At 37.6% G+C, this 26036-nt stretch overlaps 2 protein-coding genes across 7 annotated transcripts in view; one reads left to right on the forward strand and one right to left on the reverse strand.

Annotated features, from left to right (window-relative positions):
* The window catches only part of ST7L (suppression of tumorigenicity 7 like), a gene marked incomplete at its 5' end in the record, with an annotated part of 157603 nt that overhangs the window by 114936 nt on the left and 16631 nt on the right, over nt 1-26036 (forward strand). For 3 of the 5 annotated variants that reach the window (XR_013991673.1, XR_013991674.1, XR_013991675.1), the window contains one exon: nt 6805-6894. Coding sequence is in view for 1 of the 5 variants with exons in the window: in XM_081025019.1 (XP_080881145.1) it covers nt 6805-6828 (24 nt within the window). Of the gene's footprint in view, nt 1-4176; nt 4338-6804; nt 8847-26036 lie in introns of those variants that run through there. The other 2 variants (XR_013991672.1, XM_081025019.1) reach the window with 2 other exon arrangements.
* CTTNBP2NL (CTTNBP2 N-terminal like) overlaps nt 1-26036 on the reverse strand; it is a 46078-nt gene that overhangs the window by 6409 nt on the left and 13633 nt on the right. For both annotated transcript variants that reach the window (XM_081025010.1, XM_081025009.1), the window contains 3 exons: nt 25235-25342; nt 3641-3871; nt 188-295 (listed from right to left, as the gene is read on the reverse strand). In XM_081025010.1, the coding sequence (XP_080881136.1) occupies nt 188-295; nt 3641-3871; nt 25235-25333 (438 nt within the window). In that variant the 5' untranslated portion in view covers nt 25334-25342. The remainder of the gene's footprint in view (nt 1-187; nt 296-3640; nt 3872-25234; nt 25343-26036) is intronic.

Below are 26036 nucleotides of genomic sequence, written 5' to 3' on the forward strand. Positions count from 1 at the left end.
TTGAAGCTAGAAACCTGTTTAACTTTGTTTTTTTGTTTTTTTTTTAACTGTTTAATCCAGTAATTCCCAGGCTTATTTGACAACAAAGCCCTGTTTCTTGAGCAACACGAATTTACATCCTGCAGAACAATCTCTGAAAAATGCTATTCTAGGCAAATACTGCTGGGAACCCCTCCACCTTAATCACCTGTTGCGTCAGCCGCTCTCTCTCCTTCTCTAGCATGTAGGTGACGTCATCTCCTTCTGCGGTGTCCTGCGCATGCCTCTGCCTTTCTTCCTCAAGATCTAGGATCACCTTTAAAGAATCAAAAAAAGAAAAGTCATTTCCAAACATCAAGGAATCACACTTATAATAATAAGCACTAAGTGCCTATCAAAGCACCCAAGAGAGTTCCAGAGATAGATTAAGTAAATAAATCCCAGCCAGAGCGACAAGTATTATTTGTCTAGTAGGGGGAAAGACAGGCAAGCTATGTGGTAGAAACAAGAAGATGCATGCTTTATTGAGGTGTGCACAGAATGGCATGTAAATAAGAGAGCAACTAATTAGCGGCAGGGGCTGAGAAGGCTTTCGAGAATTAACAGAAAGTCAGTTTGGTGGCACTAGGGGACAGGTGTTTGTGATGAAGCAAGACAGGACCACGGAAGGCTGGAAGCCGAGGTATTCTCTTCAATGCTCAAATCACGGGAGGCACTAAAGAGGTGGCCTGAAATTAAACACTTCAGATAGGCGATATCCAAACTGTGCCTTGCTTAATTAATAACGTGCATTTTGTATCTAGTTAGAGAAGAGGTGAAAAGACTCTTGACTCCATCCTGCATGTAAAGAGGCTCGAACATTGGGATTTTTAAGTGGAGATTTTTCACACGGCCTTTTAATTAACCTGCCTCCCCATTCCACTTATCCTGGTGCCAGGAATTAAGCCCAATTTTATGGAATACAAATTGAAAGGGACATTTATCACATTATCCTGCCTCTAACTGCACAATATTCCGAATGGCAATGGATTTCTAAGTAGCTCGTGCCTGGGCCCAGACCACTGGTCACAGCACTGCCACCCCCAATGACCATTTCTCATCGTTTCTCCTCACTAACGATTTCTGTGAATGTACAGGGAAAATTTTCTAGGACATGAAACTCCTCTTGAAATATAAAAATAAAAACATTTTGGTGTACTTCCTTCTGGTTAAAAAAAATCTAAATTTTCAGTTTAATAGAAAGACTGGCTTTGGCTAAAGGTGGTAGATCAGTTCCTTTCCTTCCCGAGGGCCCTCTGAAATTGTGGGAATGGAATGAAAAGAATAAAAACCCACAAAGACAAAGAGAGAAACTATCAGACTAGGAATTTTAAAAACATTTTGAAGAAAAAATGAGGCTGGAGGAGTGGTTATGACATTAGCCTGGGGAAGGAAGCTGTTTTGCGTTTGGCCCCAAAGAGATATTGTATGTGGAGGTGGCATGTCCTGCAGGGGAGACGTGAGATGTGGAATAGAAAACAAGGGGGCGGCTCAAAGTCTCTTTTTCAGCAGAGTTATTTGTCTCCTCAACTTTATTTCTATACGTAGAATGTTAGCAGCCAGGCATCTACTGCACAGGCATAAACCAGATGTGTATCCTCTGAAGATAGAGAATGAGACAGGCTCAGGACTTGGGTAAGGGCAGACATGACAGAGAATGGGGGTTAGGAAAGGGGATTATGTTTGTTTGGGGAAGATGGTAGGGGTGGAAAGGAAAGGGAGGTGGGCTGTAAAAGAACGAAATCCACATCTATAATAAAAGGCATATAAGCATCTAAAATTGATAAAGCAAGAGAACAGCATATTATTTAGAAATATGGAAGCCAGCTACCAAAATAAATGATTAATAGAAAAAAGTGGTTGCCTGAATACTGAGGAGCGGGAATGGGAAGAGGTGGACCAGGGGACTCTGTTTTTCATAATAAGCAGAGTAACCATGTGATTCCCTATTCAAACCACAACACTTCTGAGAGTCCAAGGGGGTACTGCTAATACCTGTGCCAAGGAGAGAGGCATACACTGGGCCTCTCTCAGGCACGCTGGGACTCTAGGCACCCCAATTAGGTACCACGTGGTTTCTAACAAAGTCAGTGCTCTACTTTGATGCAATACTCAAGGATAGATAAGAAGTTGAAATACATAACATTCAAAGAATCTTACACTGACATACAATATTAAAGAATTCTGAGTGATTTTTAACTTCTTCCTCTACCCAATCACCTACAGCCAAAAATCATCCCCACACTACTCATTCCGTGGGCATGTGAGCCAACCAGCCCTGCAGCATAACTATTTCATGTGTGAGGTGGGAAAAGGGCTGCCCATCAAACAGGGATGTTGTAAGGATTTTCTTGGAGGATTAAGTAAGAGCCCCACAGAACTCAGGCACCTAACTCGAGCCCAGTGACATCTTTTAAATTGGGGGCAGAAGTGTCTTTAGGTTATTTCATTCTAGACTAGAGGTTAAACTTTTCTAGGTCTTGGACAATTTTGAGAATTCAATTAAAGGTATATGGAAATATTCACGTTCTAGAAAATGCATCCATTTTGGCATTCTGTCATTTTTGTGGTTGGGGGGTGTCACAGAACATCCGAGGCCCATCCATGGTTCAGAACCTACACTTTGGCCTTTCATTTGGACTCTGTGAAGGAAAAGAAGAATCATGGGCAAGACATAAGCCTAAGCAATTTGTCAGATGCGTTGTAAGCAGACGGCTCTCCAATGCAGGTAACCATAAAAGTAAACTAAGGTCCATCAAACTGCAGCAGCTAACCCATTCTTTCAGAATAAGACGCTTCCTACTAATTGTGCTGATGTCCCCTCTTATTGGTATAAATCTTAACCAATAGTTTTTTAAAAAATACAGATTCTAGCCAAGCATCTTTTACAGGCCAATTTGAGCAGTAAATGACAAGACTGGGAATAAAATTACAAGCACTGGAATTCCAACGAGATGAGGTAGAGCAAAGCGCAGGTCTGCTTTCCTAACTAGGGGCTGTAAGACCTGGAAACACACACACACACACACACACACACACACACACACACACACACACACTTTCCTACTATGTAGAGTAGAACAGCTTTAAGGTAAACAACCCTATGGACTGTTTATGGTTTCATGAGAAGTAAAATGCAATGAAACTCAAAACTAGGAATAAATGAAAATAATCTATTGGCTTATATGTTTATAGCCAGGTAAATTCTCGCTCTCTCATTTCCCAAATACGTGTTAATCTTTCTATTTATCACTTAAGTAAGCAAACAGAGAACGCTCTGTTCAGCTACAAACTTGGTCAAACCCCAGTTTGTTGCCAAAGTTTGGAGGATCGAGAGCTGAAAAAACATACCAGGCGTTTGGAGTGTCATACCCAGAAGGAATGCTGTCTTGAATGTGTCTGGCACGCTCCCTAAATCTCACATTTAGAATAACCTGTATTTTCTTTTCTATCCCCTGCCTCCCGGGTAAGCTAAGGGGCTTTTTAACACCTCTGGGACCTCCCGACTGAATTACTGTGAAAACTGGCAGCTGACGAGAAAGGATCAGGCATTATTTACGAAGTCTTCGTAGGAGTGTGCGTAGCCCAGCCACCTAGGGTTGGGGGTGGGGCATGGGGCTACCTTGCGGTGCCTGCTCTCAGCAGCTGCCAGCTGGGACAGCATGCGCTCCTGCATGTTCTTGCACTGCCTCATCACCACTTTGAGGACAGACAGTGGGTTTGTGCAGACTGGCTGCTTTTCGCCATCATTCTTCTCCTTCAGTGTTTCAAAGTCTCTCTGTAGAGCCATTAAAGGATCACTGATATTATATTTTCCATAGCGTTCCTCAATGAAAGTATCTCTGTGTTGGGCCTGGAAAAGAGAGAGAGAGAAAAAAATGAGCATTCTGCTTTTGAAAACTATTGAGGAGGGGGATTTACTAGTAATTCTACATTAAAGGTGGTGGGGTTAGTGTGAACATAGCCTGCTGACTGCAAGTCCAATGGGGCCACCTGAAAATAGAAACATCAGAATAGTGGCACAGTATAATAATAATATTAGCGAGAACAAATACACAGAGCTAACTTGTTTTAGACACTGTCCTGTGCATGTATATTGACATTAACTGATTTAAATTTCACAACCCTGTAAGTAGTGCTATCATCTCCATTTTGTAGCGGAGACAACTACTACAGAGAGGCCCAGTAACTTGCTCCAGATCATATAGATCTAGCAAGTGGTCAGACTGGGATTTAAAGCGAAGCAGCCTGGCTCTACAGTCTGTCTCCTCAGCCACCATGCTGCCCGCCTCTGCTCATGATGCTTGTATTACCAACAGGTACATCTGATCTTCTGTTTCTGTGTTATGGCATTTGCATTTCTCAAATATGCTAAGCATAATTCTGTGAGTTTACGTATTTGGAACCTGAAAAGTGGCTGCAGATAAGGATGCTGAAACTATTTTCACTTATAATCTAGGACTACCTGTGATTTCTACATACAGAACTTCACTCAGTTGTTGGTGAGTCAAGGCAGAGGCACTCACAAGAAGCACAGACCAAATCTCTTCTATCTGCCGCAAATTCCACTCCCTTCTCTTCTAGTCTCAGTTTAGCTATCTCCCATCCTCATATCTGTTGCCGTCAGGGGTGGTGAGCTTTGTGGGTGAGACGTGAGCTGGGAACGCAGGCTGGTGCTTGGAGTCTGGTGCCAAGCTCTAAGGATCAGGAAGGGGAAGATTTTCTTAGGCTTCCCTCTTCTCTCCTCTCTGCTGGGAAGGACCTGAAGTACTACTTCTTATGAGCCTCATCTATTACGTGCAGGTGAACAGTGACATTAACAATTACTTTACTATACAGACATTCAAGTTTCCTGAGACATTTTACCAAGAAAAAAAAGTGTTAATACAGCATCGAGGAAACTTTCTCAAAAACCACAGCAAAGTGGGCTGGCCCGGTGGCTCAGGCGGTTAGAGCTCCGTGCTCCTAACTCAGAAGGCTGCCGGTTCGATTCCCACATGGGCCAGTGGGCTCTCAACAAAAAAAAAAAAAAAAAAAAAAAAAAAACAAAAAACCACAGCAAAGTACTATATGAAAACTACTGTCATTTATCAATGAAAGAGTATTTAATTAGGGGCTATATTTTCTTTGAACCACTATCCACAAATAGGAATCCATTTGAAAAGGGAAATTCACAATTCAATGGCTATGGTTACAAAAAAAAAGTCCCTCAAGAAAATAAAGCAAGAATGGGGTTTATTTAACACAGAAGTATGTTTTAGTGCTGAAAATTTGATTCCTCTTTCTTTAATAGACTGTCCAAGTTCAAGACCCAGGAATCACTTAGCCTACGCCCCAAATCTGTGTTGGTACCCAGTGGCAAATGTGCAATGCAGTTAGAAGCCCGGGGTTTTACTAATGTCTGCACTGCAAGGTGACATTATTGGAGTATTAGTATAATATTTGTATAGTGGAAATAGAAAGAATGAAATTCATTTGTTCCTTTAAGTTACTGATAACCATCTTTCTAACCTTATTGTGAGTGTGTGAGTGTGAGTGTGTGTGTGTGTGCGAACACTCACGAATTAAAGGGGAGAGGGATTTGAAAGACAGAGTCCAAGACAGAATCTTACTTTTTCAGCTCCAAATTAAAAAGAAAATTCTCAATAAAATTTCAAAATAAGCTCTAGTCCATTTAGAATGGAGAAAGACAAGACCAATTCCTGAAGTGGCTATTTATATTTTATTATATTAATATTTGAAAAAGCATGATGAGAGTTTTTAAAAAGCTGGTTTTTAGTTACATTTTAAAAAAGCAACACTGTCAACACAGGACTCATCAATGTTTTCCTTTCACCAAAAACATGTGTTTCTTTAAGTTCAGGTATAAAAACATGAGCTTGATAACCCAGGATTCAATGAGTGTCTATTTATAGCTATTAATATCCTAAGGCAAATCCATGTTTAGAAAAATGCTTAGAAGAAACAAGAGAAAAAAACCTCTTTAAGAAGTTGAAATTCCATCTTTTTTTTAACTTTTATATTAGCATTTATTTGATGCTAAATTTACTCCTGGGCCATAAGTTTTTGTTTCTTCAGTTTCTTCTGGGAGATTTTTCTTCCATGAAAACTCCTCTTCTGGTTTAGGAACAATCTGCTATTTGTCAGTTAGCATCACCTCAGTGTGGCAGGGAGAGCTCATGTACGAGTTAACCCACGGATGAGCTCCCTAAGGTTTGCACTGCATCTCGGGAGCTTTGTCCACCTGGCTGTGCTCAGTGACCAGAGTCTGCACCTAAACCCTTAAGTGCAGCATTCCTCTCTGCATTTTTAAGCAGGGTGCAGCAAAAATTCTGCACTCTTTTGGGGCAACCGACCCTGTGTCTAACCCCACTGTTTGGCCTGGGCACACCTCCCAACTCCACCATTGTAATGACAGAATGGCACACATTGCTTCTGTCACCTGACATCCTTTAGATACTTGGTGGCTTTTAAGACATGCGTACCCGTGATGGCCTGGGCAGTTTCACATGTGTTCTTAAAATAAACATGAAGATTTGAACCTCCTGATTTACGTGATTTAGTGGGGTTCTCTGGGTTATGCAAATAGTGAACCATTTTCAGAGGTCGCCTCAGGCCACTTACGGAGACAGTGAAATTCCACTTTCTTAATTGTCACACTGTTTATTCATGATTACTGTTTCTGCATGATTAGTGATGGTAAAGGAATGATTATTGATACTGAAATTGCTTTAATATGGCAACCGTCCCCCAAACCTGATATTTTTATGACCTTTTCATTTTCAGAACACCATGGAGAAAGTGGGATAGGAGAATAGGAGCTGGGAGTATAATTCATGACCTGGACATCAGATCTGCTGAGAAGCTGCCTCTCAGGTTTGAGTATATAGTTAACTAATCCTTAAAAAAATGACTTTTAAAAACCCACACTGTTATTATCATGTATAATTAATAAGCATCACTGAGATATGAGTAATGGATGAGGAGCTTGTTTGGTGAGGTCTCAGACTCTTCCCTGAGAACAGTTGTTAAGCTGTCTATTTTCTCTTGAAGTACTTCACAGTAATTCCATAATCACTTGCATAGTAATTACAAGTTACACAAAATTGGTTGCCTTGCACGTCAACGAAAAGAATCTGTGGAATAATCTAAAAAAGACTCCTTGTCACAAAATAATTCTTTTAAATGCATTCTAACATGGGGCCCAAGTATGGGAAAAGTGAATTCAAGGTCTGTATTCATTATACCAAACACTGGACTGGAAAATGGACGACAGAATAAGGTATTTTTCAAGCAACTTAATGCCTCGGTAAGGTGAACTGTACGGACGACAGGTTTAACAGCCCAAATAATGACAACAAGAACAACCAAAAATAGATGTTAAGATTTGAAGAATGAAGACTTTTTGTAGAGGTGTATATTGGTTATCTATTCCCGCATAACAAATGACCCCCAAATTTAGCAGCTTAAACAGAAAACTCGTTTTCCTCTCATAGTTTCTGAGGGCCAGGAATCTGGGAGGGGCTGAGCTGGGTGTTTTCTGGCTCAGTGTCTCATGAGGCTGCCAGGCCGTCGGCCAAGGCTGCAGTCAGCTTAAGGTATAACGAGGGCTGGTGGATCCGCTCCCAAGCTTACTTACATGGCTGTTGGCACAGGCCTTGGTTTCTTGCATGTGCTGGCTTCTCACAGAGCAAGTGACGCAAGAGACAGAGATAGACATAGAGATAGACTGATCAAGATGGAAGCCCCAGTATCTTTTATAACTTAATCTTGGAAGTGACAGACCATCACTTCTGATGTATCCTACTGGTAACGCAGACCAACACTGGTAAATGTGTGGGGGGGGTACTACATAAAGGTGTGAATATCAGGAGGTGGGATTACTGGGGGCCATCTTGGAGGCTGGCTTCCTCAAGGTGAATGGCTAGATATGCTACCACGATTTACATCTTGGCCGTAATTTAGAGACCAAGTACCTCTACGAAAAACTGGCAAGGCTGTTTTAATATTTTGCTGATATTTCAGCTATTTCAGAAGAAATTTTAAATGATCTGGATTTGACTTTTTGGGGAAGGAATGCAGTAATACGGCTAAAACCAAACTGTTTCTTGTAATTTCATTATGTTCACTTCATTGACAACTTAATAGAAATTCCTACATTGTCAGAAAACATAATGATCTTTAATTTCAGACAACAGGAAAATAATCGGCTGGTTAGACAGATTCAATTACATAGGGTTATTACTACAGGAGTCAAAACACACTAGTCATCTATTACTCATTTTGTTTTTACAGTCACAGTTGAATGAAATATACCACTATTGAAAGCTTCAAATAAAATCACATAAAATCTTTGGAGTCTGCCATGCTTGCTCTCTAAAATTTCAGCTTTGCTATGACAAACTTCAAAAAAGAAATATGAAGCCGTCACCTGTCCTCTCCCCCTCCCCAGTATTTATACTATTCTATATACAACATTTCATACAATATACACAATAGTGTAATAAGACATTTAAACAATAGTATAATACATATAGGATACTATTATACTATTATAGTACATACATATATATGCACACATATATTTTAATCTTAAAATAGGAAATCAGTCTATTCTCTGGATAATAATTACCAATGTGAAAAGTGGTTCTACAACTAAAGGTAAAGAATTAAGGCTCATTTGAATTGGGGGTTTATACGTAAGTACAAGGTTTTATTTTCAAGACTCAGGCCGGTACCATAACTGGATTAGAATGTATCTTTGCCACTTACCGTCAATTCTGAAGTGATACTTTTAAAAGAATCAGCAATAAAAACTTTGTGCCTTTAAAAATATCTGAATACCTCTATGCCAGAAATCAGAAAGACAAAAGAACGTGATTCCAAGATGGTTTTTATTAATGCTACCACCAAAAGCATGTTACAGGGAGTCCTTTTCACACACAAATTGAATCTATTAATAATGTACAAATAATTTACACTCTGGAATCCTTGACAAATTACAAATAGCTCCCTGAGCAACTGGAAATAAAGCAACCATTCTGGATGAAGATAACATCACAAGGACACCCTTTGTTCTGGAAATTGCTTTTCACTTGCTGACAGAAAACTAGATTTTAATGTTTGACAATATTGATAAAAGAGGATTTAGCCTCATTTGAATTAAACTTTAATTTTTGAAAGATGGTACAAAATTTATCACGGGCGTCAAGAGCGAAAGTTTTCATGATTTAAAAAAAATTTCTAATATATTATTCACTAACCCAGTGCTCCTTCCACTTAACCATAAATGCTATATTCTCAAATCTAGCCTTCTCCATATGTTTATTTTCTTTAGTAAGTTTTGGCTCTAGAATCTAACAGGACTAGGATTGTATCTTGACCCTACTACTTTCTATTTGTGTCACCTTCAGCAATTCCACTAACTTCTCTGTGCCTCAGATTCCTCATCTATAAAATGAGGGTAACAACCTATAGATTTATTGTAAGAATTAAATGAGTAATGTAAAATGCTTTCTATAGTACTTACTATAAATATGAATTTATAGTAATTATATTATATGAATTATATGAATTATATGAATTATATGAATTAACCAAGTTTAGAATGTAGGTTTTCCTTTATTTTAGACCCAATGATTAAACCCATCCCTGCAGATTTACGATTCTATAAAATTGGATTGTGCCAGGAAATCTTCATTAAAAACAAAACGAAACTCACCAATTCCCAGATAACTCCAAAGTAATACATCATTAAAAATATTGGGAATCTGGATAACCAATAATAGTATCTATTCATTTAGCAATTAGTCCTGAATTCTTTGTGAGGTGGTCAATTAGTATTTACGTCTTCAATTATGATTAAACATTTCCCAATTGTCTTTTTTTATTTTCTGGTTAAATTGTAAGACACTCAAAGGAAGAAGCACTTTCCACACATCTTTCTTCTTCCTATATCCTGTATTTTGCCTTAAACCCAAGACACTTAACAGATGTTTACTTTCCAGCCTCCTTCCTAATGTCTCAACCCTCCTTACTCTCATCATTTTTGTGAGATCAGTATTTTATTTTGCATTTAGTAAAACATTTTACTTAGTATAATCACTTAAGGCAGTATCAATTTATACATTTTGCAAACTGACTTTGAAGTAGAATGAGCTTCAAAGATTCCTTTTGGAACCACAGATATTTGTAAAAGCAATTATTTACATAAGGATAGATGATCATTTATTATTATTTGACTAAAGTGTACTAAATTCTTTTGAAGACTAAAAATGGTAAGTTTAGTACAAATAGCTACAAGTGTGGTACTTGTAGCTAGTGAGCTCCTTGTTGATAGAAAAAGAATATGGGTAAACACCAAAATGTAGCTGCTTCAACAGTCAGATTCCAAAGAGTTGTGTGAAAAGTTCCGGTAAAATTGAAATAAATGTGATTGAGTTTTTTGGTCTATGTATGTGGTTGAAACAAGTTACACATACATTCTGGACTGGAGCTACATAAATAACTTTTTGACGTGGGGAAGAAAACGTGTAAAGGGATTCAACAAGACCTGAACAAATTAATGATCTGAACATTAATTAAGGATTTTAAAGTATAATTTTTAATAATGCACTAGAAACTAATCTCTCAAAATGTGGGAGTCAACAACTGCCTTGTACCATATACAAAAAACAGGGATGGATCACCGACCTAAAGATAAAATATGAATGGACAAAAAGCACAAGGAGATGCAAATTAAAACAATAATAAGATACCATGATCCAGACACTAGAAAGGCTAAAATTAAAGGCTGACAATATCAAATGTTGGAAAAGAATGGATCAACTAGAACACTCACATATTGCTTGCTGGTGGGAGTACAAATGGTGTTAACTACTTTGGAAATTAACCTGGAAGTTTCTCATTAAATTAGAAAAATGTCTACTTGCAAGTCCGCTTCTAAGTATTTATCCAAATGAAATGAAAACATATATCTACAAAAAGACTTTTACACAGTTGTCCATAGAAGCTTTAGTCATAATAGCTCCAACTAAAAACAATTAAATACCAATCAACAAGAGAACAGATAAATAAAATATGATGCATTCACATAATGGAATACTATTCAGCAATGAAAAAGAAAGAAAGAATAATATATACAATGTTACTGATGAACCTGAAAATCATGCTGGGGGGGAAAAGAGCAGAGACATAAAAGATTACATTCCCTGTGACTGTGTTCTAACAGGCAAAACGAATCTATGGTGAAAAACATCAGAATAGTAGTTGCCTCTGGGTGTAGGGGGACAACTGAGCAGAAGAGGCACAAAATAACTTTTTGGTGTGATGAGAATGTTTATTTCTTGATAGGAGTGAAGATCAAATAGATGTGTGCATTTGTCAAAACTTACTGAACTGACCACTTACTGACCACTTAAGATCTACACGTTGAGCTATATCTAAATTATATAGTTTATAATTATATAGTTTAGAAATTATATCTAAATTATAGTTTAAAAATATATAATGAATTAAAGGGAAAGTTAAGTTATATGTAATATATGCTTCATATATAGTATTTCAGAAATACAGGAAGTTCAAAACAAACTAATTTAAAAAATAATAGCAGCAGCAGAAACGACAAAGAAGGCCCTAACACTGGACTGCTTCTTACCTGGCAAGCAGTGTGCTCAGTGTTTTAGATGTCTAATCTAATCTAACAAACATTCCTTGTTTGTGAGGTAGACATCACCACATCTCCATTTTACAGGAGAAACTGAACGTTAATCAACACGTGGCTTTCCCAAGGTCACAAAAATAATTGAGTCATGGAGAACAGTAAGTGGTATATCGTATGTACTAAATCTGTTAGCTGAATGAGTAATACATAAAAGATATTCCCCAGGACTTTGTAAGAATGAATTTTAATTTACTAGGTCTCGATAAATAGCTTAAAAATGAATAGAACAGAAAAAAAACATCGTAGAGTGTTGAATGTTATAAGGCAAGCACTGTTTTGAGAAACTTTTCTTCTGGCATACAGGTGTGTGTTCCCTGGGTAACAACATAAAGTCTATTTTTTTTACCATTGACTTTATAGTATAATAAGTCCTTGTCAAGTAAGTTTGGAAAACACCAGAATAGAGTGAAGAATCCAACAAGTCTGACTCCTGAATCCATGATTTTAAAACAGTTTACGCTATAATAAATATGTATATTCTGAAAGTGATAAGGAATCAATATTATTGTTTTATTTTTATTTTAGTTAACAAATGTTCTAAAAGTCTACAAACCAGGAGAAGGTTAGCCTAATATCGAATATATAAAATGTAAAAAAAAAAAAAGATCTCTGTGTTATCAGGGTTACACAACCAAAAATAGCACTAGAGAAGTCTGGGAAATTTTTCTGGATTGTGGATGATTCACAGGGGCACATGGTTTGAATGCTTTGACTAATAAACACTTAATTTGCTGGGGTTTATATATGCTAAGCGATGTGGGCGATGATGGCGGTACACAGAGTTGACTAAGTAAGACGCAGTCCCCTGCTCTCAAGGAGCTGAACATTTGCCAGACAAGTTTAAGGCCTAACAGCAGAAATAAACAAGTTGCCTCTGCTCATTAAATGTTTCCTAAACAATATCATTACTGTTTAGAGGAACACGAGGACAGTTTGTTTGATCAGAACTTTCTAAGACTCAGACCTTACCCTCATAGCGAATAGGAAGGAAAAGGCCAACCCTGGAAGTGGGCGGGTTCTGGTAGATAAATGAGACTATCAGCAATTTAATGAATCACAGGAAACAGCACAAGGTTGAGGGGGTACACAACCCGAAAACTGTCTCTGAAGTATTATACAAAGAGATCCAGCCTGCACACTGTGTGTGCTAGCTACTTTAAGTAGCCATGAACTTGAAAAACTTCCTTTTTTAGAGATGTGCTCAGGCTCTTTTTACTCTCGAAGTATTAACGGTACGGAAACTAACTTCAAGGTTAAATTATTAAAAAAGAGCTCGCTAAATAGGATGTGAAAGGATATCTTCTTCCTCTAATCAGGATTCTATGGAAGGAGGTGTATGATTGTGGGGTGGGTCTTAACTAAAAACTTGTTCCAAGCAAAGTTCTTCAGTTACAATACAGACTGGTATTACAAGGAAACATGGTAAGAAACAAGGAACTCAAATATAAGGAAGAGGGGCATTAGCCTGGTTGAGAAGTAGAAAGTGTTCACATTTAGAAGTTTATTAAGCAAACAGGAAGAAGAAGTTCGTGGCGGTAGAGTGTAGGAGGTATGTAGAGACAGGGTAGAATGAAAAAAGGGGACCAGTATGGTTTGAGAGCCACACCACGGTGCGAGCAAGACGTCAGGGCAGGCAAACGGAAGCCAGGACACCCTGATTGTACATCCTAACGACAAAAGGTAGAACAAAATATCTATGATGACGTATTACGAGAACAAGCCCTATGTCACCAGCCAGAAGCTAGAAAGGTGGCAATAATTCCTATTGCCATTGCAGCCTTCTGTAGACGTAGCTAGCTAGCTACTCAGTTTCAACCTGCAGTCACACAGGTGGACTGGGACTCAAATTAGAGGAGGATAGTTTTTCTTTGTAGAGAACAGAACGGGAAGAGGGGTAAAGAAGCTAAGACTCAAAAGTAAAAGGTGGCTTATACTCGTAGCCTAAGTGCATTGTGGGGTGCTTGAAGGTAATTTTAAATGTGAACTGGCAATGTCCATTGCTACAGGAAGGCACTGAATATATGGTGAGCGTGTGCTAAAGTTGGCCACTGCTACTGTTCATTCCAATGAATTATCTTGTCCCTTATCTTCATAATAGCAGCATGCTGAAGGGGATTAGAATATGCATAGATCAGAAGAGCAGGAGATATCTCTGTTAGGAGATATATGAGCTCTTCCTTTTTATTCTAAAGGGCAGCAACACCACTAGGAAACTTTACATGTCCCCAAGGACAAGAACGGGATAACCAAGACCCCTTTCCCATTTTAATCTCATGAGGGACAGGAAAACTAGCTCTCTTCTCAGCCTCTAAGACTGTGTTTCAGCATTCTTTTTCCTTGAATGATTTCTGGGTCTGATAGGCAGAAGTCAGTCATTTGTCCCATTGATGGAGGATACTGCCAGGAAAGAAACGACAGGCAACTGAAAGGAAGCTTTTAAAGGGAAAAGAACTCAGTTATCAATTTGGAAAGCAAACAGAGAGAGGGGGAATGATGATTTTGTGAAAGCCAAAAACAAAAACACTGGAGAAATGGGGGATACGTAAATACATTCTGAAAGACAGAGATAAGACGTGTAATTTAGACATGCCCATAGAGATCCTTAGCTGAAAAGTCTGGGAAACAGTAGTTTTTGTATATATCTAGGTAGATGAAGAACAAGCAATACCGTACTTCTTTTTAAAAAGACTGTTTTCTCTGACGCTTACAAAACTCCAATTACTAACCCATCAGGGAACGCAGATGGCCACATCCCAATCTGAGAGGAAAGGACACTGAGGTAAAATGTCAGTTGAAAACTAAAATATGGTCTTTGATATGATTTTCGACCACTACAAATACATAGTGAGCAAAGGTACATATTCCAGTTATTCGGTATCCTTCACTACAAATATGGAAACAAACACAAAGCAATGATTTCCTGTCTGAAGAACAAATTGTTCCTTCCTAGTACAGGGTGAAATGTAGATAATATCACTGAGTGGGAATTAACAACAGTAAGTTATGAAACTATATTACTATTGTTAAACCTTTCATCACAAAAATATGAATTAATAAACGGCAGTCTATTTTGAACCTTGGATACATTCAAGTTAGACATACAGGTCCTGAGCTTATTCTCTCACATGACAAATAATTCTGAAGAACTTTCTAGGTTCTAGATATTTGGGATATGTATCCTCATGGAGATTACATTCCGTAAAAAAAGAAATACTAGACAGACTACAATAGAGATGAAAATCCCTATAATCTGTGTCAAATTCTTCTACAATTACTAATCTAGTGCAGACAAAGAAAAAGAGAGATCACATGATGATTCAATTAAAAAAAAAATCACTGGGTACAATAATGTGAGGCTCTGAATATGATGTTTCCAATCAGTAAGAACACAGACTTCTGAATTTAATGACACAATCGCATAGTCAGATCTACCAATGACTTTAGTCTTTCGTTGAACAGACTGCATGTTAGGTGTTCAATCAGGTTAAAAATTTTCTTTAAAGTTATGCGTTCTTAGAACTCATCGGGTGCAGCTGGCTTTCTGAGTCGGAAGTTATTGTTTGTTTTGTTAAATGATAGAATGTTATGAACTACACATATGAAACTGAAAACAGGAAAAAGGGTTGCAGATCTCCTACTATGATAGTAATTCCTTGAAATTTTAGTCAGGGAGCTGCTCATACAATGTTGTCAGCTTTATTTAACTTGAGTCCATGACCTGTGAAAAGGATCTGCTTTAAAGAATAATTTTTAGGTATCCTGTACAAAAGCACAATTTGAAAATTAGTGGGAAATTTATTTTTTGCTCTTTTGGGAAAAAAAAAAAACTCAGGAGTACGGAGGCAACAAGATCATGCCTTCTCTAGGTATGCCATGCTTGTCTCCACTCTCTTAACTGTATTTTAGGATTAATACAGATTATGTGAGAAGTATAAATTACTTAGAAGTTAAAAAGTAAATGCTCTTAACTCCTTGCCATCCTACTGCTCACAAATGGTATTACTGCACAATAGAATTCTATGTAAACATTAAAGAGAATGAGAGATAAGATCTTTACGTGTATGGGCCGGCCAGGTGTATGGGCCGGCAAGGTGGCTCAGGCGGTTAGAGCTCCATGCTCCAAACTCTGAAGGCTGCCGGTTCGATTCCCACATGGGCCAGTGGGCTCTCAACCACAAGGTTGCCGGTTCAATGGCAACTGGACCTGGAGCTGAGCTGCGCCCTCCACAACTAAGACTGAAAGGACAACAACTTGACTTGGAAAAAAGTCCTGGAAGTACACACTGTTCCCCAATAAAGTCCTGTTCCGTTCCCCATCCCCAATAAAATCTTTAAAAAAATATATTGTTTTTTAAAAAAAGATCTTTACGTGTAACATTCTTCAAGATATAATAAGTGAAAACTAAGACAAAAAGCAGTGTGCATAGTCAGAGAGAGAATTAAGTTGCAACTGGTGAAGCTAGGAATACATCTCACAAAGCCTCTTCCTTCCTTCCCCTTGGCTTGGTTCCCTAGAGAACAGTAGGAGCTCCCAAAGAGGTCTGCCCTGGGAAGGGAATGAAATTAGTGCAAGGGAAGTACCAGGTTCAGTGGTGGGGTGCTCTCGCAGAAAAGAGCCAAAAAGCCAAATACAGTAGGAAAGGCTGGTCGTATGTATGGGTCATTTATAAACTGGGTATTTATTAAAAAAGAGGATGGCATTTTTAACTAATCAAGCATTTGTGTTCCATTCAGACAAACGCTGACCCCCCCCCACATGTAACAGTTAACTCTTAAGAATTTTCTGATACCAGCTCCTTGCTACACAACTTTTTATCTCGTCATCCTTCATATCACAAATTGTGGCATCTAGGGGTTCAAGAGTGAAGGTGCCAGAAGAATAACCAAATTTCTCATTTAACTGACTTCTTCTTGTGGACTCTGTTTTTCTTATACCTTTGAGAAAAGGGGCCAATTATGCTTGTAAAATGCTACCTGTTTACAGAACACACAGTTCTCTAGCAGTCGGGCAGAGGCTTTAGAAAAAAAAAAGATTATGGCAGCGGGGAATTTTGTTACATTTATTCAGCCTGAAACTAAAACAAATAAAAAAGGGAAACAGCTTATTCCTGTTATTTTGACTTCCTCTTATTGTGTCTTCCTTGCATCTGTTAGCCTTGTGATTTGGAATTAATCAGAGGTTATTTCTAGTTGCCCCATTAAAAAAAAAGAAAAAGAAAAAGGAAGACTAAATCCCAATAGAATTGTTGGAGAAATCGAGGAGCTGATTCTAAAATTCACATGGAAATGCCCAGGACCACCAACGACCAAAACTTTTAAAGAGAGCGTGAGATGGAGGATAACACTTCCTGATTGTAAGACTTACTCCACGGCCTCAGTACCCAAGATAATACAGCACTGGCATCAAAGCAGACAAACAGATCAATGGAACAGAACTGAGATTTCAGAAATAAACCACATATATGTGAGAAACGGATGGTGACAAAGGTGCCAAGGTCATTCTACAGAGGAAGACAGTGTTTCAAACCAATAGTGCTAGAACAATTGGATATCCATAGTAAAACAAATGTAGCATATAACAAAATTAACTGGAATTGTATCACAGACCTAAAATTTAAAATACAGAAAAAAGGAGAAAACCTTTCTGACCTTGGTTTAGGCAACAATTTCTTATACGTGACAGAATCAAAATCCATAAAAGCAACATTGATAAATTGGTCTTCATTAAAATGAAAAACTTTTGCTCTTCAAAAGACATAGTTAAGAGAATGGCAAACCACACACTGGGAGAAAAGGCATACACCGAATGAAGGATCTGCATCCAGATATATAAGGAATGCTCAAAACACTAATGAGAAAACAAATAATTCAGTTTAAAAAACGGGCAAATGATTTGAACAAATACTTCGGCAAAGAAAACAACACAGATGGCAAACAAGCACACGAAAAAGTGCTCAACACCATTGGTCAACAGGGAATTGCACTTTAAAACTGCAATGAGACATTCTACACCTACCAGAGAGCCAAAAAGACAAAGACTGGCCACTCCTAGTGTTGGTGAGGAGATGGAGAGGAGGTGGAGCAACTGGAACTCCTCTAAATGCATGCTGGTGGGATGTGAAATGGTACATCGCTTTGGAAAAAAGTCTGGGAGTTTCTTACAGAGTTCAACACACACCTCTCATATAACAAGCATTTCCATTCCTAGGGATTTATCCAAAAGAAATGAAAGCACATGTCCATACGAAATCTTGGATATGAATGTTCATAGCAGCTTCATTTCTAATAGTCCCAAAGTGGAAACAATGAAAATGTTCATCAATAGATGAACAGATAAAACAAACTTGCACATACATACAATAGACCACTACTCAGTAATAAAAAGAGTGAACTAGTAATACAACAACATGGATTGATCTCAAGATAATTGCACTGTGTAAAAGAACCAGGCACTCCCTGCCCCAAAGGGTACATTCTGTATAATTCTACTTACATAAAATTCCAGAAAATGTACAAAAATCTCTAGTGGATCAGCGGTGTAAGGAGAGGGGTAGGGAGCAGTGGGGAAGGTTAGGTAAAGGGGTTACCAAGGGGCACAAGGAAAATTTGGGGGTGATGGATTTGTTCTTTGATTATAGTAATGGTTTCATGAGGAATACATGTATCAAAACATTAATTTGTACACATTAAATAGTATATGCAGCTTATTGATTGTATGTCAATTATACCTCAATAAAGGTTAAAAAAACAAAATATAACAGTATGCCAAATCAAACATAGAGAAATAAAGAAATCAATGGGAAAAAAATCAATTCTAAAAAGGCTTCCACACTGTCCCTGTATTTCCTGTTTTCATTATAAGGAGAGAAAGGGGAATGTAATGTAACATCTGTTTCATGCCCCAGAGTACACTCTTAACCCTTGCCAGCTGTCTCAAAATACATGCTTTTGGTTGTGGGGGTGGAGATGGGTCAGCTCGAAGCTATCAACTCCCAAAAGAAAAATAAACTAAAATGCAAGCCCTGTTGATTAACAAATATTTAATTTAAATACTCATCTTTCTTACGAAGGACAGTGTTATTACAGTATTTTGGAATACTGTATTCTTTTTTAAAAAATAAATTTTATTGGGGAATATTGGGGAACAGTGTGATTCTCCAGGGCCCATCAGCTCCAAGTCGTTGTCCTTCAATCTAGTCGTGGAGGGCGCAGCTCAGCTCCAAGTCCAGTTGCTGTTTTCAATCTTAGTTGCAGGGGGCGCAGCCCACCATCCCATGAGGGAATTGAACTGGCAACCTTGTTATGAGCTCACGCTCTAGCCAAGGGAGCCATCTGGCTGCCCCTGGAATACTGTACTGTATTCTTTATGGAATACAACTTGCTACTAAATGGATGGACTTTAAAACACCTATGTTCTAATAATAACAACTAATAGTAAATGAGCATCGAGCACCTCAGTTAGCATTTGCTATCTCATTTAATCCTCACAATAACCATACAAATTTACAGATAAAGTTGACAGAGTAGATAACTGGCCAAGCATCACACAACAATTAAATGGCAGAGCTCAAACCTAGGTCTGATTTGAAAGTTTGTAGTCTTAACAGCTACACTTAATTGAATGTTCTAGTTGATAGTTTTGTAGAGTGCCTAGTAATTATGTTTCTTTTTTGAAAAACTAGGATACCATACATGGACTTTACTCACAATAGTAATAAAAAATAGCCATTCCAACTATAAAAAACAGATTAAAATATGGCTCAAAATGATTAATTCTCTTCTAAACCATATTTCATAGTAAAGGTTACGAATATAAATCTAAAACCTTGTAATTCAATTTCCTAAATAAACTTCTGTTTGCTTCCTAATATTCCAATTATTTTATCCAGGCAGAAATTGACTTCTCCCAGTTACAGATTTTATGCAATCTTTATCAAAGATCTAAACTACCTATCCCAATCTTAAAAGCTCTTCCTAGAAACCATCTATCAAAAAGGTCTCATTTTTGACCAAAGAATTGTTAGGTCCAGGCTATAGATGCAGAAGAATGCATCAACTTTGAGTCCATTTAAACACATGCACAGATCTGTTATTAAACAAGCTAACATCGGATTCTTTCTTCTTTAATGCAAATATTCTTGATAGGCTTATCATTATAGGGCAATGTATACTGATTGCGAAATTCAGTATACAGACCAGCCCCCTCAGACCAGCCTTTATAATAATTTGATTCCATAAAAGGCACAAGGCCATTACCAAAAGCAGACGTCAGACTTTGCCGACAGGGAACTTGTATTTGTGATGTTCTTGAGCCATATCACCTTCTTCCATAACTTTTCTTTTCTATGTATTTGGCACTATGATAGGTCCTTATAGTCACTATTATTTTTAAAAAATTTTCAGCAAAAGTACAGGCATACCTCAGAGATACTACGAGTTCAGATCCAGACCACTGCAATAAAGCGAGTCACGTGATTTTTTGGTTTCCCAATAAATTGTATAAACATATAGTATAAACATACAAAAGTTATGTTTATACTATACTGTAATCTATTAAGTGTGCAATAGCATTATGTCTAAAAAAACAATGTCTACACCTTAAATTAAAAATACTTTATTGCTAAAAAATGGTAACCATCATCTGAGCCTTCCATGAGTCTAATCTTTTATGGCCACAAACCTGTAAAAAAACGCAGTATCTGCAAAACATAACACTAACGTGAAGTGCAATGAAACAAGATATGCCGGTAAATCATTTACTGTTTCAACACAGACCTACGTGTAACATTTAGATTTTTTATTTTTAATCCCTGGCTGCTTAAAAAACTTAAAACTGTTAGACCAGTAGAGTGACATACTACAGTCTCATACTCTAAGTATTTAATTTCTAACTTTGTGCTGTCTAGAACATTTTTGTCAGTAAATCTTGCTTGGGGAATTCTGTAATGGCCTTTGGCCAAAAACAACAAAGTTCTATCCCGAGCTTTAAAAGGGTTGTACCTGTTTTATGATTGAGACATCACTGGAAAGGAATTTAAGACTCTTTAAGCTAATTCTACATGAAACTTTTGATACTTTACCATTTACTGTTGTACAAGCAATTTCAAGAATACTTTAAAATAAAGATACTAATAAGTATAGAGAACATTCTGCTTAGTCATAGCCAAGTGTGGCTTTGCCTCAGATCCAAGATGTGCAGATATACTGTGCCCAACCAGGAAGATTCAAAAATAAACTATTCAATCTAACGTTTATGAGCAGTCAAATCTGTTTTCCAAGTTTTTAAAATGGCCATTGATGAAGGTTCCCCCATGTTCTCCTGGAGTAGTCAGACCACGCTGGGAAGCCATTTCCTAGATTTGCTTGGAATGAAAGAGCCGAGGCTCTCTTGCTGAACTGTATGAGTCCACGCCGCCTCCTCCAGTTAGTTCATGAGCAACGTGACTTGCTTACACTGTGGAGGGATTCCTATAGTGTTCTCATTCATGAGAATAAAGTGGTCCGAGGGAAAGACTTTCATAAAGAATGTTTCTCTCTGATGCAATCCCTTCTAAAACAGAAACTCACTTTATATAAAGTTCACTTAGGACCAAATACAGTATAAACGGCCTCTGTAACACTTAGACTTCAAATACAGAAGAGGCTGAATATTACATTATTTTCTATTGGCTTCCCTGGTTCTATGCCAAACATGTCTTGGCCACAACAGAAGAGTGAGGAGGCTTTTATATTTTGGGGAGAAAAAGGCACATAACTATGGGAGCTCTTAGAGGGGGGTAGATACAATCTGGCACTTTGCAGACATTTTTGAAAATGAATGAAGCTCTTTTATAATTATAATTCCACAGGTAGGATCTACTTAGAAACTATGGGAACTTTATAATATATCCCTATATAAACCCAAACTTTGCCAGTGTGACCTACCATTTATCTAGCAGCAATAGTGAACAGTATGGTTTTGTTCTGAATGCAAGGTTGAAGAATAGATTTTATGTCCAAGAAAAAAAATATATTTTGAAGGAGAAAAAAAACGATAAGGTCTTTTTCATTAAATGGAAAGGAAAAACCAATCATAGCCATTTAGAGCATAGACCAAAATCTTTTCAACCCACTATACATGAATTCAGAAAGAATACTGAAAGGAAGAAAATTAGTAAGCTGCCGTATTAGTCCAAGAAGTCTAATAGGTGTTTGTTGTTAAACAAGATAGAAATAATGCAGTAAAATCTTGGCATATTACAGAACAAAACAAACTAAAATAACAACCAAAAACTACTCCACAAATAAAATGACATTTCATTTTAACTTTAAGGCTCTGGGATGGCAGTTGCTTTTCTCAAAGGACTGAAACAATTTGGACCTCCGCTGCTCCCTATTTTATCTAACACTAGACTGTTTAAATATGTATTACTGTTGGTGAAGCTACACTGTGCATACAGCTTAAGCCTCACAAGTGAACTTTATCATCTCTGGGCTGTGTGCACAGACTAAACTAAATACCACACTTGTGCCTGATTCTCAATGGTATCCTATATCAAAATGCTCCTTTAATTATAGCTCTTCTTCTTGAGTTGCTCTTTCAACTTGTCAGAAGCTGCCTAAAGTAACTAAAATCGGATTCCTACAGAAAACCTGTATTTTAGGAAAACATGTGCACTAAAGCACGTATCTGTTAACATTAAAACCAGAAGGCAGGATGTTATAGCACACAGAAGAACAGGCTGTAAAATGTAATAATTCACAACATTCACTTGAAATATTATGGCAACTATTTAAAGCAACACACCACACTGGGCACAAGCATTTCATTTGTTCAACAAGTATTTACTGAGTATCTATCTGCCAGGCGCTGTGCTGGGTGCCGAGGACATAATGAGTAGCAAAATAGATATTAATACAGAAACCTCTCCAGGCTTACAGGGTTTCTAAGGCTGAAAAGCAAAGAGAAAATAAGGTCATGCTTTGATTTTCCCATTAGAGGCGGCCACCTCCCTACCCCTACACCAATTACGAGGGGGGTGAGGCCGACAAGTTTTTGTGTAAGTCAACTGTGATATTTGTGGGAAACTGCTTCGTGGAGTCTAGTGTAAACAGTGGCAAGTCCACAGGCGAATGTATTTAACACACACTGCCTAACTATTGTAGTTGTATAAAATCTGATTGCTATTTCTAATAATGCTGCTCCTGGAAAATGCTTTCTGAGTTCTGAAAGGGGTCACCACGACCAAAGTTCTTCCTGGTTCAGCCAAGGCAGTTAAACTCTTCCAGCTCTAAGCTATGGACTCCTATGCTGAGGAGAGCAGAGGTCTCAGATGAGAACCGGGGGGAGGAAGTGGGCAAAGCAACAGGCATTAGGACGGAGGTTTAGGAGCGAGCTCAAACTTTCCTTAATCCTTCTTTTTCTTTTCTTCATTGATCAGATAGACTTGGGATAAAAACGGGAGAGTATCCTGGGTTTAAGCAGGTTAGGACTACAGATACTAGAGGGATGGGGTTATGAGAAATAGAGTGTTCAGGGATGTACAGGGGAAGGAAATCACCAATAGTGTCAAAGGGGAAGTATGTAAGTGACAGAAATGAGTGACCAATCAGAGTGAACAATGACATGTAATACATGTTGGCTGGGGAGTCATTCAAAAGTTAGGCATTGTGGAGGGCATCTAGAGACATCCATTCAAATGATTCGCAACCATTGACTGTTCCTTGGCTCTGGGGTAGATGATGTGCACTGACAGAATATAAATAAAGGGAAAAGAAGAAATGAATCCTACGCTATTGGAATATTTCCAATGCTATGCCAATTTTAGTGTTACACCTAAGGACTAGTTATTAATCATTTATTCTTATTGCAGACAAGGAAGGTTTGCTCCAGACAGATAAAAGGACTTGACCAAGGCCATACATTTACACTCAGTGGCATGACAAGCAAAGACTCAGGCAATGAACTGTAACATTATATGACTAGGCATGTGTCAAAACCATAAATATGTGATTTTTGTTTAAAAATCACAGGGAAGCCATGCAAAACAAGACTGAAATAAGCAGGGAAAGAAAGAAAGGATAGACTCCATCCCCCCCATTTCAGAAGGGAACTGTCTCCCGCACTCTGGAGAAATGAAACCACTGGAAATTACTTACCATTCGTTACAAAGTTACACGGGAAAACAATTAAGCAATAGTTTTCAGGGAAAAATTACCCCAAGGCATATTTAATCACATAGAAACGTCAGTCTTTTTCAATCAGTCTTAAATAATATAAATTAATGTCACTCTAAATTTAACAGCATATAGAAATAATAGGCTTAGGTTTTACTTTTATCACAATTATAATTTCACAGTAACCCAAGAAAAGACTACATATGAAATGAACACATTTACTCTATTTCAGCGCAGAATTGGAAAAAAGACAAGCAAAAAGAAAAAAATGTAGCCTTTTGTATGAACTCTATTGAGTTAGCTACTTAGGAAACCTGATGCTCTAAACTCCTAGAACAGCAAAGAGAAAATTATCTTTGCTGCCATAAAAAAAAAAAAAAAATCTTCAATAAAGGAGCTTCATATGAACACACATGAAATATTAATACAATATTTAATATAAAGAGCTAGGGTAATTTTGCAAAAAATGTAGTCAAGCACTCCATAAAGCTTTTACTAACAAACTTTGAAATGTACATCAACATAACCTATAATTAAAATTTTAAACTATAAAAAGTCTGCTCAGATACTTAAACTCAGCTGCACTTTGCAGCGAGTGTACGTTCTTCAGCACGCTCAGGCCTCATCTTCTTTGGCCATTTTTCCGCTCCTTTTGGGAGTATCACCTTCCTACTGCTCACACAGACACTCTTGAGGTCTCCTCTTCCCCTCTCCAAATCTCATCACAAGACAGACTGGGAAACATTCTCACCAGCATATAAAGATCTATGACACTGGAAAGGAGTTATACCCTCCAGTATTTTGTTTTAAACTAGACTTTGTCTTTCAGAGAAGTTTTATGTCACAGCAAAACTGAGCAGGGAGTATAGTTTCTACCATCCCCTTATATTTTAATGGATATCAAATACTGAAATAAAAGTAAGAATTCTTAATCTGGGGTCTAGGGAATCCATGGATGGTCTTCACAGGTTCCTGGATCTCACAGATATTATATCCTGAATCTTGGTATATGGGTATATATACATTTTTTTTAGGAAGCAGGTCTCATCAGGTTATCGAGGGGTTGGCATTCAAACACAGCGAAGGCCACTAAGCTAAAGACTGAAGTTCAATGTCCAGACATCAGGTAGAGACTAAAAGAACTACTGTGGGGGCAGCAAGGCTTCACCAGTGTCCCTAAAATCATACCACATAGGTGGCCGCCACTGCAAATATCCATCCATACGGGTACCCAGGCCTCTGACTTCAACAGGACTATAGAAATACCCTAGCTAAATAAATGACAACCAACGAAATGACTTTCAAAACGTGATGACCTCTCCTTTTCTATTAACGTACCTTTAAAGCTTCTATAACAAGGTCCCTTGCTTCAAGCTCTCCTTCAAGAATGCTGAATAGTGTTAGGAGTTCAGGCTTGCTGAGTTTTTCCAGATTCATCTTGAAAGCCTAAAACAGAGACAACAATCAGATAATTTCCAAAAGACAGTTAATTTGATATTATTAAAGAAAAAAATACATTCAGACAAGAAAAGAGCAACTATTACAGTATAAAATGCTTTAAGAAAGGAAGTGATTGGATGGTAAACACAATGTGATATATAGATGGTATGATGTAATACAGAATTATACACTTGAAACCAATGTAATTTTACTAACTATTGTTACCCCAATAAACTTTAATAAAAAGAAAAGGAAGGGATTACAATTAAATAGAAACTAATAAGAGCCTTCTTGATGTTAATCACAAACTGAGCAATAAGAGAAAATAAAATTCACTTTACTGATTTCATCATTACTCCCAAAGATCGATTTTTATCATTTTTACTCCAGGCATATTTACAAACATCCTAGAAGTTCTCAGAATGAATTAGTCACTAATTTTGTTCACTAGAAATTCAGGTAAAATTGTCAGAATGAATACTATTTCAACAAAAGATTGTTGGACCACGAAAAGATTTCCCAGTTTTAGATAACAAGATTCCAAAGTATATAAAACATTCTGGCACCTCTCTGAAATTGGTTGAAATGAAATTTGAGCAAAGATAATGTTCGGTGGGAATATGGGAGAAATTTTTCTTTTAAATTGTCTACTTTCACAGAGAATATCTGTCACAACATTTATATTTCATATAGTAAAATA

Source organism: Rhinolophus hipposideros (genome assembly GCF_964194185.1).
Source record: "Rhinolophus hipposideros genome assembly, chromosome: 19".
Taxonomy (NCBI): Eukaryota; Metazoa; Chordata; class Mammalia; order Chiroptera; family Rhinolophidae; genus Rhinolophus; species Rhinolophus hipposideros.